Source organism: Anser anser (assembly GCF_964211835.1).
Source record: "Anser anser genome assembly, contig: HAP1_SCAFFOLD_131, whole genome shotgun sequence".
Taxonomy (NCBI): Eukaryota; Metazoa; Chordata; class Aves; order Anseriformes; family Anatidae; genus Anser; species Anser anser.
In genome coordinates, this window is record NW_028153758.1 from 274,560 (window position 1) to 294,439 (window position 19,880).

At 41.9% G+C, this 19,880-nt stretch overlaps 2 protein-coding genes across 2 annotated transcripts; both read left to right on the forward strand.

Annotated features, from left to right (window-relative positions):
- The first annotated feature begins 448 nt into the window (after positions 1-448).
- Positions 449-3,023, forward strand: LOC310891539 (adhesion G-protein coupled receptor V1-like). The gene is made up of 3 exons (XM_083853806.1): positions 449-599; positions 1,220-1,422; positions 2,076-3,023. The coding sequence occupies exons 2-3, from the start codon at positions 1,267-1,269 to the stop codon at positions 2,229-2,231; spliced, it is 312 nt and encodes a 103-aa protein (XP_083709932.1). The 5' UTR covers positions 449-599; positions 1,220-1,266; the 3' UTR covers positions 2,232-3,023.
- Positions 3,024-6,168: 3,145 nt separating this feature from the next.
- LOC310891535 (adhesion G-protein coupled receptor V1-like) lies at positions 6,169-19,872 on the forward strand. Its single transcript, XM_083853804.1, has 4 exons — positions 6,169-9,525; positions 10,503-10,718; positions 11,917-12,161; positions 19,154-19,872. Exons 1-4 carry the CDS (start codon positions 9,237-9,239, stop codon positions 19,175-19,177), a joined length of 774 nt encoding a protein of 257 aa, XP_083709930.1. The 5' UTR covers positions 6,169-9,236; the 3' UTR covers positions 19,178-19,872.
- The last annotated feature ends 8 nt before the right edge of the window (positions 19,873-19,880 follow it).

Consider the following 19,880-nt stretch of genomic DNA (forward strand, 5'->3'; position numbering starts at 1 on the left):
GGTGGTATAATAAGCTCAATTTATTTGCTCTCTAAATTGGATTAATCACTGTAATGTCTCTTCATAAGCATAATTTCAAAAAGATTTTAAAATTTATCAGATATTTCATGTTCAGTACATGGAAATTAAACTCTGCTTTTGTGAAGATATACAAAACCAACCAAACAAGTATTTATTATCACTTATTTATGTAGTTTGAAACAATTCAGAAAATATGCCTTCCATTTCCAGTAGCTTGGAAGCATTGTTTTTGGAAAGCATATTCTAGACATAAAATGTTATCTTAGAAATTAGTTGAATTTATGTGGAGAGCAAAAATAGTGTCCTTTGCTTTCAGAACTATACAGCAGATACAGCTGACTGACTAATCAAAGAATGTTGCATGGTTTGATTTCTCCATGATTTGGTCCTTCTCTAGGTGTTAAATTTGCATGTTATTGATGATGACATTCCGGAGTTAAATGAATATTTCCGTGTGACATTAGTCTCTGCAGTGTCTGGAGATGGGAAACTAGGTTCAACTCCTACCAGTGGAGCAAGTATAGATCCAGAAAAGGAAACTACTGATATCAGCATCAAAGCCAGTGACCACCCATACGGTAACAATGATGGGAATTATACAGCTTTGTTTCAGATTATTGTGTAGTTCTTTCCAGTCAGATGAAAACTTTGCTTGGTTGTAATAGTTGAGGAAGCAATCTCATATATTCCACTTTATCTAACTTGAATTAATTCATTGTTTATATACATGAATGAATACTGAATTAGTTTTCTTTTATAATTTTACAAAAAGGCCTCAAATCTTCCCTGACCAAACAAGCAATGATTCTCTTGTGAGGGCAAATAAAGGCTCTGCATGTAGTTGATCCTGTCCAGGTTTTTCATCAAATGAGAATTCCTGACAATGAGAGTCATTTCTCCATATGTCTTGTACCAGTAAATACGCAAAACCGTGGCCTGTGAGGCTCTTTTGGGAAGAGAAGGTTTTATTATTGTGCTGTGCCTTTTATCAAGACTGACAAGAATATCAGTGAGAGAGGGTAAGGCACACAGCACATCTCTGGAAATAGTGTGATTGAGGCTTAAGGGTATACTGGTATATGTGGTTTTTAATTTCAGAACCATCACAAGATATGTTATCAATCACTTTATTTAAATTGTTTATCATCTTTAAAATTTGTTATGAAAAGCCATGTAAGTAGTAATTCTTGTCTTCCAGGTCTGCTCCAGTTCTCTGTGGGGCCACCTCCTCAGCCAGGTGATAAAATGATTCTTCCAGCCTCTTCTGTGCCCCATATTACTATTAAAGAAGAAGCTGGACACGTCAGATTACTGGTAGTTCGTGCACAAGGCCTTCTTGGAACAGTTCTGGTGGAATACAGAACAGTGCCAGTCACAGCTTTCAGTCCCAAAGATTATCAGGTATGGCAACTGCCAAGGTGGTATAATTGTTTTGGAATTAATTAGAGTTATTTATCGTGGAGATAGCTTTCAGTTTGACTGCTCTAGCCCAGCTATGATTCTTTCACAGAAAGACTACTTTACAAGGTGATGTGGCAAATGGATATGTAATATTCACTTAAAAATATACATCATGTGACTTCTCCATTCTTTTCTCTGCAGTAAGTTGCATTGTCTAGGAAAAGCCTCTGGTTTTGAACTTTTTTTTTTTTTCTTAACAGAGTTTCCAGTGTAGCAATTTGTGAGTTTTGCTGTTGTTACAGACCATATTATTCAAGTGCATGTACAGGTTAACATTATGCTTGTACATACTGGGATTTGTATATGCCTAGCAAAATAACCTGCGTGTATCTGCACTTGCTTGTCCAACTGATCATTTGTGCAGAAAAATAAGAAAAATGTACATGAATGCAGATGCTCACCAGTATGTCAACTTAGATGTCTTCTTCTTTTTTTTTTTCTTTTGTAAAACAGATTTTTCAGATTTTTTTTTAAAGCTTAAGTGAGGAAAAGTAGATGTTTTGAAAAAGACAAAATGAAGGTTCTGTTTCTTTTTTTTATATGGATGAAAACATTAGACTTGAACAAAAATATGAAGAGCTCTTATATTGCAGGCTGTTGTGGGTACACTGGAATTTCAGCCAGGAGAAAGATACAAGTACATTACTGTTAACATCACTGATAATACTATTCCTGAATTAGAAAAAACGTTTAAAGTGGAGCTGTTGAACCCAGAGGGAGGAGGTAAGGCACATATATCAGGCCCTTAGTTGTATTTTCATGACCTCTACTCGTTCATAAAAATCTTGTCTTTCTTGGCATTATTTTCTATGTTATTTCTGAAAACAAACAAAAAGCACCTCTACATCCCCACCCCCATACAGCTGTCTTTTTTCGTAGGGAAGAACTGTTCCTCAGTTCTTTTCTTAATCCTTGGTGGAAACAACCAGATCCCATAGCAAGTATATTATTACCATGTATTAGGGAAAGTGTATCACTGCCATCTGTTAGGTCATCTAAAGGCAATTGCTGCTTTTCACTTTGTATAACTTCATGGTTGGTAATGAGAACTAAAATAATGCAAAAATATATTAGCAATATGTTGCATTTCAAAAATATGGAATATTTATAAAATATTTAAGGCTAAACAGTCAAAGTGTTGTGTTTTTGTTTGTTTGTTTTGGTTTTTTTTTGTTTTGTTTTGTTTTTTCTTCCACATGAGTGAAATCAGAAGAACTGCAATACATAGGTCAAATGGATTATAGCAGTAATAGGCTGTGGATGTTGAGGGCCATAGGGAGTTTGCTGAGCTGTAGCTGCAGAGGTAGCTCGTAGATAACTGTCTGTAAGAACAAGACAAACACTTGAAAGAATTATTGGTTTGAAGGGCTAGTCTGAAGGGACGGCAAAGCATAGTGGTGCTGCCACATAAACCCCTGAATACCTTACAGATTTTTTTTTCCATTTGAGAAAAATTTTAACGGAGATTGTAAAGCTTGTTGGAGGGAAAAGTAATTAGAAACACTGACAGCCATAAATTGATTTTTTTTTTTTAAACTGATGTTATTTTTTTAAACAATTCAGAAATTGCAAGTGTGGTCCCTTCTGGGAGGATGTATCAGATTTCCTTGAATTAATCCAGCTCTCTGCTATGATTGTATGTGTCTATGGTGCAACATGGTCTCAGTGATTCTTTTGGTAAAGTCTTGAGACTTTTCACGTATTTTGTCTTTTTGGTTGAATAGTTGTTTTGTTAAAAGGAGTCAAACTTTTCTCTTTCAAATTGTTGTGACAGAAAATTTACAACTAACTTTAGTAATCCAGTAACTATATAGCCTTTTTAAAATGAGCCTTCTTTTTGGCCTTTCCAACACAAACACAAAGCTTATGAAGTCCCCATTAGTTAAGTTTTCTGCAGATTTTCCCAACATTTTCACTTTGTGAGAAAATATTAGAATAAGGAGCTTGAGGGACTTTATCGTCTCCCCTACCTTTTTTTTTTTTTTTTTTTTCAATTTAGATTCCTCCATGACAAGCCTCAGTTAGGAGTGAGAAAGGGGAAATACAAAATGGGGACACAAAGAGGGAAAGAGAGGAAAGATAAACTATGTGTATGTGTTTTCTTTCATTCTGACTTCCCATTGCTATTTCCAATGTCATAAATTAAGTAAGAGGTGGCATATGTAAATATTTCAGTCTTTATTAGAACTCCTGTACACTTTCAGAAGCAAAGTTGATACCTTCCTAGAGTGCTTCCCTCTTTTTTTCCTGTTGTCCAGAATAGTTTAAATTTCTCTTTGCTTGCGCTCTGATTTATAAATGTATATATGTGTATATATCTGTATGTCTGTCATCTTAAAGTTGCTGAGCTCTTTAGAAATGATGGCAGTGGTAGTGGTGATGGGAACATGGATTTCTTCCTTCCAACTGTCCATCAGCATGGTAAGCATTTTGGATTAATCTTTATTTCTTTATGCTAACTGTAATATCCCTCATGAACTACACTACTGACACAGTTTATCATAGTGTTATTTTGCTTGTGGTTTGAGATATATCATAGAGTCCTGTCAAAACATTCTTTCCCATTTTAAAAAAGGCTTAATTTCAACAACAGTCAATACTAACCGTAATACAGAAAATAACAGCTTCTCTATCTTCAAAGCTGTATTTTTATAGAACACAATGTAGTTATTCCAGAAGTAGTTAGAAAAATTAGCTTTGTTTGTAAATTTTGTAAAATTTTCTGGAGAGCAAAGAGGAGAGAAACTTTTTAAATTTAAGGTAATTTAAAAATTACCTGACTGTGTGTTTTGATACTTTCTTTTGCCACTTGCTTTATGCTTTGATCTCTGCATCTCAAAAATACTCTTAATAAAAAGTGGTGTTAGCTCTTTTTTTTCTAAAAGAATGCTTTGATTATTTTTCATTTTTGAAGTCTATTTTTGTCACAACATACAGAAAACAAAGATAATTTAATCTTGAGAAAATTAAAAACATACAATATGCAGAAATAAGATGAAAACAAAAGCACCTACTATGAGGGAAACGCTAATGATGGCGGATTTTGAATTAAACCCTAGAGACCTGAAAATATTGTGTTAGCACCCATTATCGAAATCAAATAATTTATTCCACAGTGACAGCCTGATTTTCTGTTTTATTTGAAAATACAAAGGAGTTCAGTTTGAACCTGAGAGTAAGTCTGTGGTTTAACCACTTTTTGGAACTTCCTGGGAAGTGTTGTTTCCTCTTCTGTGTTTCCAGATTTTTTTTAAAATGCCAGGCTCTTTCTCTTTCTAAGCAGCAAGTTATCTCACACAAGATGATCATTACAGTAGTAGAATTTCCTGGACTAGCTTTTTCTTTGTTCCAGCTTCAGTTAAAATAGTACCTGCTTTTGTCCTGTCTGCACTGCTTACACTGTGTTTTACCACGTAACTCTCCCCTACCCTAAATTCTAGTTCATTTTCCTTAATTAGACAAGTAATTTTATTTTTGATCCTCTCTTAAAATATTTGCATTTTATATGTTGCTTTGGAGTGTTGTTCCATAGAAGGGCTGCCAGGACTGCATTATTGAAAGTGAGTTCCTTATCCATGTGGATAATTATTCCACATTTAAAACAAAAAAAAAACACACCACAAAATGCAAAACAGCAGAAATATTCCAGTTATGCTTTTCTGTGTGCTTTTTGTAACAAACTTCCTTAGCTTTTAAGAAAAGATGGTATAAAAAAATAACTCATTTTGGCACTTGCACTTACAGCCAGCTTGGGAATTGCATCCCACATCGTTGTGACTATTGAGGCTTCTGATGATGCTCATGGCGTCTTTGAGTTCAGTACTGAGTCACTCTCGGTAAATGGAACTGAGCCTGAAGATGGAGATAGCAATATTATGTTGCAGGTTAGAAAGTTTTGGGTCTCATATTGCTATGCAATCCTCTTTTATGTCTATTTTACAGAGCATTCTGCAATATTTTTATAATAGGTCTACAGCATTTTAACTTAACTTTATCATGTACATTTGTCTTGACATTTTATACTTCACTTTCTAAAGTGTATCTTTCAGCTTAAAACTAAAATGTTTTATATAAGTTTAAATTTACTTCTACTTGTTTACATTTGAGGTATGAATATTTTAAAGTAAGTGCTGATGACACAACAAATACAGCAAAGCTAAGATGATAAAGATTACACTGTTTTTAAAATTAGTTTATTTTTAACTCATCATGTCAATGACTTTGCACTGTATATAATGGAGGGGCTGGATTGTGTGCAGCTTGCAGTTGGCAATGACATGCTTAAGATCCTCCGGGTAAGGATTAAGGGACATGGAAATAAGTTATAACAATAAGATGAAGTTGTTGTGGGAGTCTGCTATAGACCACCCAGCCAGGAGGACAACATTGCCAAATTATTCTATAATGAACTAAGGGATATCTCTAGGTCATCTGCCCTTGTCCCTGTGGGTGACTTCAACTTCCCAGATGTTAGCTGGGAATACCATACAGCCAATACAAACAGGTACTGGAAATTCCTGAGGCACGTTAACAATAACTTGTTGGTACAGTTACTCTGGAAGCTGACTAAGAAAGGTGCCCTCCAGATTTGTTGCTTGTAAACAGTGAGGGTCTTGTGGGTGAAGTGGTGATTGGAGGCTGTCCTGGCCATAGTGACCATGAGATGGCTGAGTTTAAAATCTTTTGTAATAGGAGGAAAACTGCCAGCAAAAGTTCAGCCCTAGCTATGGAGACAGCAGACTTCAGACTACTCAGTGAACTAGTTTGTGAGGTCCCCTTGGAACCTGCTTTTGAAGGTATTGGAGTCCATCAGTGCTGGTTAGTTAAGTAACACCTCTTAAGAGCACAGGAACAGGCAATTCCAAAGAGTCAGAAGTTGAGCAAGCTGGGCAGAAGGCCAGCTTGGCTGAGCAGGGATCTTATTCTAGAATTTAGGCGAAAAAGGAAAATCTGTGGGCATTGGAAGCAAGGTCAGTTGAACAAGGACTACAGAGGTGATGTTCACTCAGAGTTGAAGCTGGCCAGTACTGTGGGGACAACAAAAAGTGCTTTTTTTAAAGGATGCTAACAGCAAAAGGAGGAGCAGAGAAAACATTGATCCATTACTTGTTGAGGTTGGTAACCTCACAAATAAGTACGCCAATAAAGCAGAGGTTAATGCCTTCTTTGCCTCTGTCTTTAACACCAATGATGGGCTCGGGGACACCCAAAGCTCTGAATTTCAGGACTGTGATGATGATAAACTCCCAGCCAACTTTGAACTTGTGCAGGATTTGCTGCTCCAGCTGGATGCATATAAGTCTATGGGGTCCAGTGGGATTAATCCCAAAGTACAGAAAGAGCTGGCTGATGTCATTGCAAGACCTCTCTCAATAATTTTTCAATAGTCTTGGAGTCTGGAGAGGTCACAGTTGACTGGAATTAAGTTAAACGAGGAAGTGCTGGATTCTGCACCTGGCAAGGGGCAATGCTGGCTGTACGGACAGGCCTGGGGACAAGAGGCTGAAGAGCAGCCCCATGGAAAGGGATCTGGGGGTTTTGCTTGACAGCAAGAGAAATATGAACCAGCAGTGTGCCTTAGCAGCCAAAATGGTCAACTGTGTTCTGGAGCATAAGGCACAGCAATGCTGGATGGTCAAGGGAAGGGATTGTCCTGCTCTGCTCTGTGCTGGTGAAGCCTCACCTCTAGCACTGTGTGTGCTACAATATATGAAGGACATAAACTATTAGAGAGCATCCAAAGGAGGGCTACTATGGTGGTGAAGGGTCTAGAGGGCAAGAAGTATGAGGAGCGGCTGAGGTCCCTGGGTTTGTTCAGCCCAGAGCAGAGCAGGCCGAGGGGAGGTCTCATGGCGGCCTGCAGCTCCCTCACGAGGGGAGCGGAGGGGCAGGCGCTGAGCTCTGCTCTCTGGGGACAGCGACAGGACCCGAGGGAACGGCATGGGGCTGGGGTAGGGGAGGGTCAGGCTGGGGGTTAGGGAAAGGTTCTGCACCCAGAGGTGGTCGGGCACTGGGACAGGCTCCCCAGGGACATGGTCACAGCACTGAGCTGCCAGAGTTCAAGAAGCATTTGGACTACTCTGTCAGACATGCGATTTGATTTTGGGTGGTCCTGTGTGGAGTCAGGTGTTGGACCTGATAATCCCTGTGGATCTTTTGTAACTCAGGATATTCTGTGATTCTGTGACTTTGCTGTATGCCATTTTACACTTTTATGTTCTTCTTTCTTATAGTACAAAGAAATACATAAATCTTTGTGTTTTCCACTTAGGTTGTGAGAACTCATGGGGCCCTGTCTGAGGTGACTCTGTATTGGGTCATAGTCTGTGATCTTACAGAAGACCTGGTCTCTGCATATGGGAATGTAACATTTGATGTTGGCCAAGTGAGAGCAAATATTACCATACAAGTTTCTCCTGACAACGTGCCTGAACTGGATCAGGTGTTTTCAGTTTTGATCATCAATGTGTCCAGTGGTCGTCTTGGAAATCACACTAATGCAACATTAACAGTTTTAGCTAATGATGATCCATATGGACTGTTCATCTTTTCTGAGAGAAACAGACCAATAAAAGTTGAGGAAGAAACAAAAAATATCTCCCTGACAATAGTAAGGCTTGGTGGTCTTCTTGGTACAGTAGTGGTTACATACAGAACTTTAGGTGATGATGAAAAGTCACCCTTTCTTCCACCTGATGTTGTTAGAGCAATACAAGGAGAAGATTATATACCCATTACTGGTTATGTGATCTTCGCAGCCAATGAAAGCGAAGCCACAATATCTTTGCCTATTTTGGATGATTATGATCCTGAGAGGTCAGAATCTGTTTTTGTGGAGCTAAACAATACTGTTTTGATCGACAAAGTACAGGATCGGCCAAGTAAGTGTCTTTCATATGTAAACCCAAAGCTTAAATATGTAGGCTAATATTTATATTTAATAGGATAAAATGCAGCAATTGAAATTACAGTAAAATTTTACCTCTGCCTAACTCTGTATAGTTAAGAATCCTGTAAGTTATATGTCAGAGTATCTCACATTAAGTATGAAGATTCTGTGTGTCAGCATATATTTCCTTTACCACAAAATTTTGTCAGGGGTGGACATTTCTTTCTCCCTTCTGCATCTGCTTTATCCCAGGTGTTTTAGGCCAACTGTATTACTGTATTGGTTTTGTGTGCTAATACCTGCTCACCTGTTGTTTCTGTAAAGCACAATGATAGGAAATAAGCTAGTTGCACTTACTGAAAGCGAAAAAAGCCTTTTAAACATTAAGTGGTGTAGAATTGCAGCTTCATGCTGGCTTTTTAGCGTAGAGGATGTTTGCCCGATCAGATAAATTCAGGTCATTACAGCCTTATTTATGCTTAAGAGCTTCTTGGCATGCCTAATTTCCCTTCCCTCTCCCCCATGACTCTCCCACATTAATCTTGATTTTTAAGGGAAACACTACAAAAAATTCTACTGGGAAACTGAAAGGTTACTTATAGTTCATCATTGCTAGTGTAAAATTCTATTGTCCTATGGACAAATAAGTAAGTAATTTTGCTAGTACCTCACCTCTTCAAAGAACTGGTGTTTTGTATGCTCCACAGCAGGGTAGAATAATAAGTTAGTAAGAATGTGGATTTTCTGACATAATATAATTCAAACATCAAAAATATGCTTGTGCAGTTTGTAGTTATATTTTGTCCAAATCTAAAATGAAAATTTTATTGAAAGCTAGTAGTGGCCATCCACTAAACTCAGGTGTATGTATATGAACAGTATAGCCATATATAGGAGGCATTTCAGGCTTGCTCTAAGAGGTTTTTTTTATATTTCAGTTGTAAATTCTCCTCGTCTTGGATCAGTGGGTGAGACTATAGCTCATGTAATTATCAATGCCAATGATGATGCTTTTGGAACACTTCAGCTTTCAGCTTCAGCTGTGCGAGTTGCTGAAAATTATGTTGGACCAATCATTAACGTGACCAGAACTGGGGGAATTTTTGCAGATGTTTCTGTGAAATTCAAAGCTATGCCAATAACTGCAACAGCTGGTAAGAAATCAAAATAGCAGAAATACACATTCTGTGTTAAACCAGAAAGAGCATACTGTATGCTTCGAGTAACCAAAGCAAGCAAGTGTGTATTGAATGCAGTCTAGTAAAACAAGTAGAAAAAATACCAAAGTGTGAGATACTTACTGAGTGTACTTAGGAGACAGGAATTCAGGTCCTATAGAAGAGACCTTACATCAAATTTAAAAAAACTCAGAGATATCATCACTGAAGAATCTAGCAAGAAAACTAAGGAAAGGAATTGGCTGTTTGTTTCCCTGGTGGCCACTCACTTTCTCAAAAAAATAAAATAAAATAAAAAATCCTGTAGTAGTATATATAGCTAGTACTTAGTCCTTTGTACATATTTCAACCTACCATACATGGCTTATTTGAGTTTCTTGGAGGGAAATTGAGAGCTGGTGACTCCTCTGTGAAACAGACAAATGTTAAGCACAATTCAAGAAGACTTTTACTTTGCAAATGAAAGGTAAAGCTCTCAGGTGATCCCTGAAAAGCTCCACGAGGGAAGGAGTGACCTTATGTCCTTTAGTAAAATCTCCTTTGAAAAAGGTACTTCTGTTTCATTTTATCTCTTGGAAAGCCAGACAACTATCAGAAATCAAATATAGAAATGTCACAGTTGTGTGATCTTCTCAATGGAAGATAATAATGGACCTTTTGTAATTGCTTCTTGGACTGACAGTGTAAACTCTGTTTTGGCCAAGATGAGATTTATTTTCATCCATCCAGATATCTAAAAGGCACTAGGAAATAAACAATTGTATTTTCTGGGTATGAAGATAAAGAAAAAAAAAACACAAAAAAACACACCAACATATGAACACAAGGGAATGCAAAAAGAACAGATAAATATTAGTGCTGATAAACATTAGTGATGTTTCATAATGAACCAGAATGCCTTAATATTCTTCTGTGTTTTGATTGTTTTGTTATTTTTTCATGTACAAATCTAGGTGAGGACTACAGTGTAGCCTCATCAGATGTTGTCTTACTAGAAGGAGAAACAAGTAAAGCTGTGCCAATTTATATAATTAATGATATCAATCCTGAAGTTGAGGAGTCCTTTTATGTTCAGCTGCTGAATCAAACGACAGGAGGAGCCTTGCTTGGATCTTTGACGAGGGCAGTCATAACCATTGAGGCTTCTGATGACCCGTTTGGATCCTTTGGTAAATGAGTCTTATTTGCATATTTTCTCTTGTCCAGTAGCAATCTGCTGATTTGTGGGTGAGTTATTACTGGGCAATGGAATAAAAATTTTCAGAATACAAAAAGGGAAGTCTGGATGAACACAGTAAAGGACAAAATAAGATAAACTAAATTAAAACGTGTAAGTAAGGGCAAATGGTGCCCTTATATAGCGAAATTGAAGCATTCAGTCAACTTATATATCAAGATTTTGTGAGACGAAGGTGGATTTTGGAGTCTCCTAATGGGGATGGATTTTAATTTAATTTGTATTTTTTTATCTATTCTAAATGTTGCATTTCTGCAATAGCTTGAAGCTTAAGTTTACATGCCAAAACCTGTTTAGATAGTGCAGTGTCATTGTTTTACAAAATAATCAGGCAAAGCAGGTTTAAATATCTGGGGAAATTGGAAAGTACAAATATGACTTAAATTGCGTTCTTGTATGTTCTGGTTGTTAGTTATTGTAGTTTTTCTTCTTTCTATCATTATCAGTAAAATGGATTGTGGACACTTTCCAAAAATAGTTTCATTACACAGGTTTTGAGAAAAAAATGGTAATTTCAAAAATTTAATGACATTTTAGAAATTTATCTTTTCTATTTATTTTTTCTATTTCAGTATTTCTGGTGTATGTTTTCCAGCCATTTTATTTGACTTACTCTTTCTCCCTTTAGTACCCTACTTTATTTCAGTTATTCCATTTTATCAGCAAAATGTAAAGGAAATTGACAAAAGTAAATAATTCCACATGGATAATTCATTAACTTCATTCTTAACAACTAAAGATTTTATACAAGAAAGACTTATATTTGAAACAATTTAGATGGAATATGTTGACACATTTTTTCCATACGTGACATAAAAAATGATAAAAAATTTCCTCACTGGGAAAAATTACCTTCTGACCGTCTTCTAAAAACTTAGATCATGGCTAGCCTTGAACAATGGATACGTTGGAATAAACTCTTGGGTGGGGGCTGAATTTTCATGCCAATTTTATTTGCAGATAAAATGATACTGAAAGTTCAATTTGAAGTTTAAACCTGATTAACATTTTTTTAATTGTGCAAATGAATGCAATCAAGTGAAATAAAATATATAATTCAGTAACTAGGATGGTGTTTTTATTTTAAATATTACTGTTAATGAAATACACCTCTTTGTGCTGCACTTCAGTGTTCCAGATGACCGAATTTACTGTGGAGGAGCCTGAATCTGGATCAGTACCCATAAATCTGCCAGTAATCCGCAATGCTGGGACACTTGGTAACGTTACTGTTGAGTGGGTTGCTACCATTGGTGGACACCCTGCTGATGAGGACTTGCAGGTTGCCTCAGGCAATATTACTTTTGCCCCTGGGGAAGCCTTTCAGATGCTACTATTGGAAATCCTGGCTGATGATGTTCCAGAAATAGAAGAAGTAAGTCAAGCACTTACATCTTCCTTGAAGATGGTATTAATTTTGACTTGTTCTAGAAATATGTATGATGGAAAACAAGAAATGTTCCGGCAGGAAGGTGCTATAATTTCATGTTATACTTTGCTTGTAATTATTGTTAGAAAAACCACAAATTGTCTAGCTGCATTACTTCTTTTTCTTTTCTTCTCTTTGAGATTGTCCGTGTAGAATTAACTCAGGCCTCCAATGGTGGTGCTATTGGGTTAGATGGCGTGGCAAGTATTATAATACCTGCCAATGATAATCCTTATGGCACAGTTTTCTTTCATCAATCCTTATATCGAGTTCAGGAGCCACTAGAAAGAAATTTGCTGGCAAACATAACAGTCAGGCGAAGGTTTGTATAATGTTTGCTTTATTTGTAATTACTATTTATTCTTCACTTTTGTTTCCACTATAATGTCAAATTTCATGCTCCTCTCATAAAAATATGTGCATCAATTCTTTGATCTGCCATCTCAATGTATTTTCATTTCAAACACATTGTTTTTGAAGTAGATGTCTGTGTATTACATAAATTACTTAAACGTAGTATACATTGAAATGCACAATGTAAACTCAGCGTACACAGTGTACTATTCATTTTGTCCGTTTAATCATCAAATCATTTAAACCTGCATGGTAGCCTGTTCCTGTGATTTGAACAGGAGGACAAAATGGCCAGCCCTTACAGGATGAAAATAAGAGAAGGAAAACAGGTTTTATGCATGTGATCCTAGAGGAAGGATGATAAGTCTGGGTGTCACCGGCTTTTTCTTCCTTGCAAGTAAGGAGAGCTGCCAAGTCCTGAAGAAGACTAAGTTAACTCCTAGAACCAAATGTTTACAAATATGCATTCTTAACAGACTACTACCTAAGCTATAAATAATCAAACTTGCTATCCACAAAAAAATAAGATAACTCAGTTATTCTGGTACTAGTTTCAAAGGGAATGCATTTTGATGTGTTATTTGGAATTTTTCAGCAATTCAGAAAGGGTCAGTTGATTTTGTTCACTTCTATTATTAACCCAGAAACATGTAGAATATTAGACATCCTTTGTCAACTAACAGAACTTTATTTTATTATAATGTCTTTTAGTGAGGGAAGATTTGGTCAGCTGCAGATTTTCTACAGCACTTCTGAGACTGACGTTGTAGCTCTTGCTGTGGAGCAAGGTCAGGATATCCTGGCCTACTACGAGCCTCCTGTACAAGGAATTCCTGACAAACCATCCAAGACCAGAGTGAATGTGTCAGCAGCAAGTGACCCTGTGTATTCCTGTGCAGCTCAGTGCCTAAAAGAACAAGCATGTTCAGCCTTTACATTTTCCAGTGCCTCAGGGATTCCTCTCTGCCTTTGGCTGACGTCAGATATCAGCCCATTAACTAACAACACTTCAGGGTTCCGGACCTGATTTTCCGGGAAAATCCCCAAATTTGAGGATTTTTGAGGAAATTTCCCCAAACTTAGTGTTTTCTTTGAGGAGGGGGCCCCAAAACGGGGTCGCAAGCAGCGGTTTTGGGGGAATTTCCCTCGATTTTGGGACTTTTGGGGGGATTTCCCCAAATATGGGGGGTTTCAGTGGGGGTGGGGGGTCTCAAACGTGGGTAACAAAGTGCAGGTTTTGGGCGATTTCCCCCCAAAAAGTTTGTTTTTTTTTAAGGGGGTGTCCCCGTGCCCCCCCCCCCCCCAGCATCACAAGCAGCAGCTTTTTGGGGCATTTCCCCCAAATTCGGGGCTTTTGGTGGGTCCCTGATTGGAGGGGGGGGGGGGGGGGGAAGAGGTTTTTGGGGGGAATTCCCTGAAATTTTAGTGGTTTTTTCGGGGGGGGTGTGTCCCAAAACGGGTCACAAGCAGCAGCTTTTGGGGCCGTTTCCCCGGATTTTGGGGCCGTGCCCCGGATTTTGGGGCCGTTTCCCTGGATTTTGGGGCTTTTTTTTTTGGGGGGGGGGGATTTACCTAAATTCTTTTTTGGGGGGGCTCATTTGAGGACTCCCCCCCCCCCCCCTTATTGGGGGGGGCGCTCATTTGGTGCCCCCCTTCTGGTTCTTTTTTGGGGGGGGGGAGGGCTCACATATGGCCCCCTATTTTGGGGCTAAAATACCCCCCCCGGGTGTTTAAGGGAGGGGGGGACCCCACAATCCCCCCCCCAAATTATTTAGGGTGCGGGGGGACCCCAAAATGCCCCCCCCAAATCGTTTAGGGTGGGGGGGGGGGTCCCAAACAGCGGGATTTAGGGGATTTCCCCCAAAATTTGGGGTCGGGGGGGGGCGCAGGGGTAAGAAATGTATTTTTTTAGGGGATTTTCCCCCAAATTTTAGGGGGGGGTGGGGGCTGTTTTCGGGGCCCCCCAACCCCAAAAAAAACCACGGTGGGGTCCGGGAGGGAGTGGCGTTTATGTACAGGCGGGGGGGGGGCAGAAGTGGGGGGGCCCCCCCGGGAGAACGAGGCACTTGGGTGGGGGGGGGACCCCAAAATGCCCCCCCAAGTCGTTTTGGGGGTGTGGGGGGGCTAAAATACCCCCCCCGGGTGTTTAAGGGAGGGGGGGGCCCAGAATCCCCCCCCCAAATTATTTAGGGTGCGGGTTGGGGTCCCAAAAATCTGCCCCCAATGATTTAGGGTGGGGGGGGGGTCCTCAAAATCCCCCCCCAAATCATTTGGGGTGGGAGGGGCCCTACAATGCCCCCCCCCAAGGCCATAAAGGTAAGGGGGGGGCCCCAAAATGCCCCCCCCAAATCATTCAGGGTGGGGGTGGGGACCCCAAAATGCCCCCCCCCAGGGTGTTTTAGGTAAAGGGGGGTCCCAAAATGCCCCCCCCAAATCGTTTGGGTGTGGGGGGGGAGTCCCAAACAGCGGGATTTAGGGGATTTCCCCCAAAATTTGGGGTCGGGGGGGGCGCAGGGGTAAGAAATGTATTTTTTTAGGGGATTTTCCTCTAAATTTTAAGGGGGGGGGGGGCAAAACTGCGGGTTTTGGGGGATTTCTCCCCAAAATAAGGGTTGTTTTTTTTGGGGGGGGGTAACTGGGGTCACAAATGGGTTTGGGGGAGTTTTCCCCAAATTTGGGGTTTTGAGGGGTCCCAGCAGCAGCTTCGGGGGGATTTCACCCCAAAATGGGGGGGGGGCACAAATAGCAGCTTTGGGGGATTCCCCCCCAAATTTGGGGGTCTTTTGGGGGGGGGTCCTAAAAGTGACCTCACGGGGAGGGATTTTGGGGGGGATTTTCACCCAAAATTTGGGGTCTGGGGGGGGGAATCCTACAGGCACAGCACAAGTTTTGGGGGAAATTTGGGGGTTTTGCTGGGGGGGGGGGGGGGGGGTCCCAAAAGGAATCGCAAGAAGCGGCGGGTTTTGGGGAAATTTCCCCCGATTTTGGGACTTTTGGGGGGATTTCCCCAAATTTGGGGGGTTTCGGTGGGGGGGGGGGGTCTCAAACGTGGGTAACAAAGTGCACGTTTTGGGCGATTTCCCCCCAAAAGTTTTTGTTTTTCTTTTTAAGGGGGTGTCCCCGTGCCCCCCCCCCCCCTTTGCATCACAAGCAGCAGCTTTTTGGGGGCATTTCCCCGGATTTTGGGGCCGTTTCCCCGGATTTTGGGGCCGTTTCCCCGGATTTTGGGGCCGTTTCCCCAAATGTTGGGGCCGTTTCCCCAAATTTTGTTTTTATTTTTTTTGTTTGTTTGTTTTTGGGGGTGGGGATTTCCCTAAATTCTGTTTTTTGGGGGGGTCTCATTTGAGCCCCCCCCCCCCTTACTGGGGGGCGCTCATTTGGTGTCCCCTTTCCGGTTCTTTCGGGGGGGGGGGGTCTCACATATGGCCCCCCCTCCAATTTTGGGAGGGAGGGGTCACATTTGAGCCCCCCCCTCAAATTTCTTTGGGGGGGGGCTCATTTGGGACCCACCGTCAATTTATTTTGGGGGGGGGGAGCTCTTTTGGTGCCCCCCCTCCATATTTTCAGGGGGGTGGGGGTCATTTGGGGCCCCCCCTTAAATATTTTATGGGGGGGGGTCTTGAGGCCCCCCCCTCAGATTTTCGGGGGGGTCTCATTTGGGGCCCCTCCCCTCCATATTTTGGGGGGGAAGGCGTGTTCATTGGGTTCCCCCCCTCAAGATTTTTATGGTGGGGGGGCCTCAGTTGGGACCCCCCTCTCTTTATTTTGGGGGGGGCCTCTCACTTGCCCCCCCCTTTTTTTTCGGGGGGGGGCGCCCTCAGTCGGGCTCCTCGTCGCCGCCCCCCTCCCCCAGGCGCCGCAGCTCGGTGCTGGCCTTGTCCTCGCCGCCCCCCCCCGGCAGCAGCAGCAGGGGGGGGGTCCCGGGGGGGCCGCCCCCCCCCTCGCTGAAGGGGCGCCCCCGCGTCTCGGGCAGCCGCAGGAAGGTGAAGAGGGCGAAGCCCCCCAGCAGCGCCCCGAAGAGCAGGAACACGAAGGGGCCCAGCGCCCGCTGGGGGGGGGATTTGGGGGGGGGGCGTTGGGGGGGGGCCTTGGGGTGCGGGGGCCCCCCCGGGGCGTTTGGCCCCCAGAGAGGGGCTTCCCCCCCCCGTAACCCCCAAATTGTCCCCTGCTGCCCTCCGTCCCATTGTCTGCCCCCCATTACATGACAGCGTAGCAGGTAGTCAGGCAGAGGGTTGGAGAAAGAGGAAGAAAATCTTCAGGGGGAGTCAGGGCCAGGATGGAAAAGAGAGGAAGAGAGATGAAGGAATGGCAGGCAAGGAAAGCTACCCGTGTTGTGGCCTGAATCTTAGCAGGGACAGGCTTTGATGGGATGTTTTAAGTGTGGGCAGGCTGGCCACTTCAGGTAGGAATATCCGGAGTGGAAGAAGGAAGGTATGGAATTAAGTTGGCTAATGACTGAGACTTTGGTGAAAGTACAGGCTGGAGAAAGACAAGAAGCGTTAAAAAGGGTTATGGAAGGTGTTAAAGGTGTGGTATGTAATGTTTGACAGAGCTGTTTTTTGAATGAGTTGGGAAAGTTGAACGAGCAGGGAAAGAGGGTGTAGGCACTATCTAAGTAACAGTCTAGAGGTTTTGGTATATTTGCTGTGGTGTTTGGTCAGTTTCCCAAGTATCGAGAAGGGGGGGACGGGGGGGGCAGCCTGCTCCACCAGGGGCCTCTCCACAGGCCGCAGGGGGCTTCGGCTCCGGCGCCTGGAGCGCCTCCACCCCCTCCGTCTGTGCTGACTTTGGTGTCTGCGGGGAGGTTTCTCGCTCCTCGCTCTCCCAGCTGCTGTTGAGCAGCAGGTTTTTGTTTGTTTGTTCGTTTTCGTGGATGTGCTCTCACAGAGGCACGGACTGTGTTGCTCATGGCTTGGCTCTGGGCAGCGGTGGGCCCCTCTGGGGCCGGGTGAAATTGTCCCTTATCTGCCACGGGGCGGTTTCTGGATTCTCCTCGTGGGGGCTGCCACTGCAGCCCCCTCCCGAACCTCGCCATCAAACACAATACACAGGGGCAGCTAGGTCATTGCTGGCCTGTAAAGTATCAGGGATTAAATTAACTAATGAAACCCTAACGAGTGATGGGGGTAGAAGGGGCTGGGGTAACAGTGCCACCTTTGGGGGGTACCAAGCTGAGACTAGGGGATAAAATGATCTCTGGGCAATTATTGTATGTACCCAAGGCAGGGACTAACTTGTTGGGAAGGGATTTGATGATGAAATTGGGCATTCAAATAGTAAATTGGTAGACTGGAATAACAGTGGTATTAATGGAGTGCTCTCGGGCCCTGAGAGCAAAGATATATTCACCTCTGACTGGAAAGACTCTGAAGTGGGGGCGGAAGCAACAATACATATGGAATTTTTACCTCAGGGGTTTACAGGGCCACCGACTAATTTGGGCAAAGTTCTAGAACAGATTTTGGAGCAATTCCAACCTCCCAAGGAGGAATTTCTGTTACAAAACGTGTATGATCGTTTATTGTCAGGACAGGAGAAAACAGTTGTGAAGGAAGCTACTAACAAGCTATTCAACTTTCTGGGAAAGCAGGGCTTGGGAGCATTGAAAAATAAATTACAATACGTAGAAAGAGAAGTCAGGTATTTAAGGCATCTAATGTCTGAGGGAAAACTGAGAATAAATCCAGAGAGGATTCAGGGAATTGTTGAAAACTAAGAAAGAACTAAAAAGTTTTTAAGAGAGATTTCTTTAAGGAATCGGGAGCCACGAAGCCTGAGGGAAAATGGATACTCCCTGATGGGAGAGAAATGCTGAATAAAGCACCAATGAGGCAAATATGATGTTTTACATCAAGAGAGTCATTGGGAGATGCAAGCAATGTGTGATTGATGTTGTGCTAAGAAAGTATGTCTGTGTAGGAATATACACTTTAGTGAAGCAAATATGCAGAGGATGTACCATATGTCAAAAGGCAAATAAAAAGGTCATTTGTAACTGACCTAGAGGGGGACGGGAGCCAGGGATTCGACCTTTCCAAAGTATACAGGTAGACTTTACTGAGTTACCTAAAGGAGGGAGATTTAAGTACTTGTTTGTCCTAATTGGCCACGTGACTGGATGGGTGTAAGCTTTCCCCTCTGTATCTGCCCCTGCAAACACGGTGGCTAAGGTATCACCGGAGCAAACAGTCCCTAGATATGGGATAGCTGAAAACATTGATTCAGACCAAGGAAATAATTTCACTTCACAAGTACTGCAAGGGTTAATGCAGGCCTTAGAGATTGAGTGGGCTTTTCACACCCCCTGGCACCCCTCCTCTTCTGGGAAGGCAAAGCGAATGAACCAGACATTAAAGAAGCAATTAACTAAATTAGCGTTAAAAACCCAACTTCCTTGGGTAAAATGTTTACTTTTAGCACTCCTACAGGTTCAAACAGCACCAAGAAACATATAGGAATTTCACCGTATGAGATGCTGTTCGGATTACCCTATCTGGGCAGAAGGGATGAGATACCACAATTCGAAACAAGAGTTTTCTTAAGAACTGTATTCTGGGGTTGTCCTCTTCTTTGTCATTTCTCAGGACCCGTGGGAAATTGGGTCCTGATTCGGACCTGGAAAGGATCAACTCCGGCCCGAATGGGAAGGACACTTCCAAGTACTACTAACCACTGAAACAGCCATAGGAACTGCAGAAAAAGGTTGGACTCACTATACTCGAGTGAAGGCATCCGTCGACCCTAGTACCTGGGAAGCTGTTCCTACAGAAGACTTGTTGGAAGCTGAAATCGAAGAGAAAAATCTCATAGTGGACTCTGAGCGGGATAAGAGCTTGCGATTGTAAACTAACCTTTTATTTTCACAGGTAACTAATGAGCGTGACTTGTGATTGAGAGAAAGGACTGGCCTATAGTGAATTGAAGTGTTCCCAAGGGGGGGTTGTTATGGTAGTAGTGTATATCTTATTCTTTGTATTGATAATTATTTGGAAACCTAAGGTTTAAAAATAATGACAGGGAAAAATCAATTATTAATTTTGTTTTTAGTGATTGTAGGCCTCAGAGAAAGCCTTGGTCAATTGGCAACTTGGAAAAGGCATGACCAGATAATAGTAAGACGGGATACCCCATAAAAATATGGGTGAATGTGACAGAGGGTTATGTACCACAATCAGTCATGTTTGATGCTTGTGAGGTGTTAGCTTGTGGAGATTTAAATGCCCAAGGACAATTGAGCAGAGAGAACAAATAACTGGTAGAGACCCAACAGCCAGATTGAGAATAGCTGTATGGAAACGATCCTCTATCGCC

Bases quoted from the DNA above. Each gene is read 5' to 3' on its own strand.
- LOC310891539 (XM_083853806.1), top strand. From the start codon at position 1,267: ATGATTCTTCCAGCCTCTTCTGTGCCCCATATTACTATTAAAGAAGAA. The intron at 1,423-2,075 runs GTATGGCAACTG...CTTATATTGCAG, and splicing joins TCAGTCCCAAAGATTATCAG to GCTGTTGTGGGTACACTGGA.
- LOC310891535 (XM_083853804.1), top strand. From the start codon at position 9,237: ATGTATATGAACAGTATAGCCATATATAGGAGGCATTTCAGGCTTGCT. The intron at 9,526-10,502 runs GTAAGAAATCAA...GTACAAATCTAG, and splicing joins GCCAATAACTGCAACAGCTG to GTGAGGACTACAGTGTAGCC. The intron at 10,719-11,916 runs GTAAATGAGTCT...GCTGCACTTCAG, and splicing joins TGACCCGTTTGGATCCTTTG to TGTTCCAGATGACCGAATTT.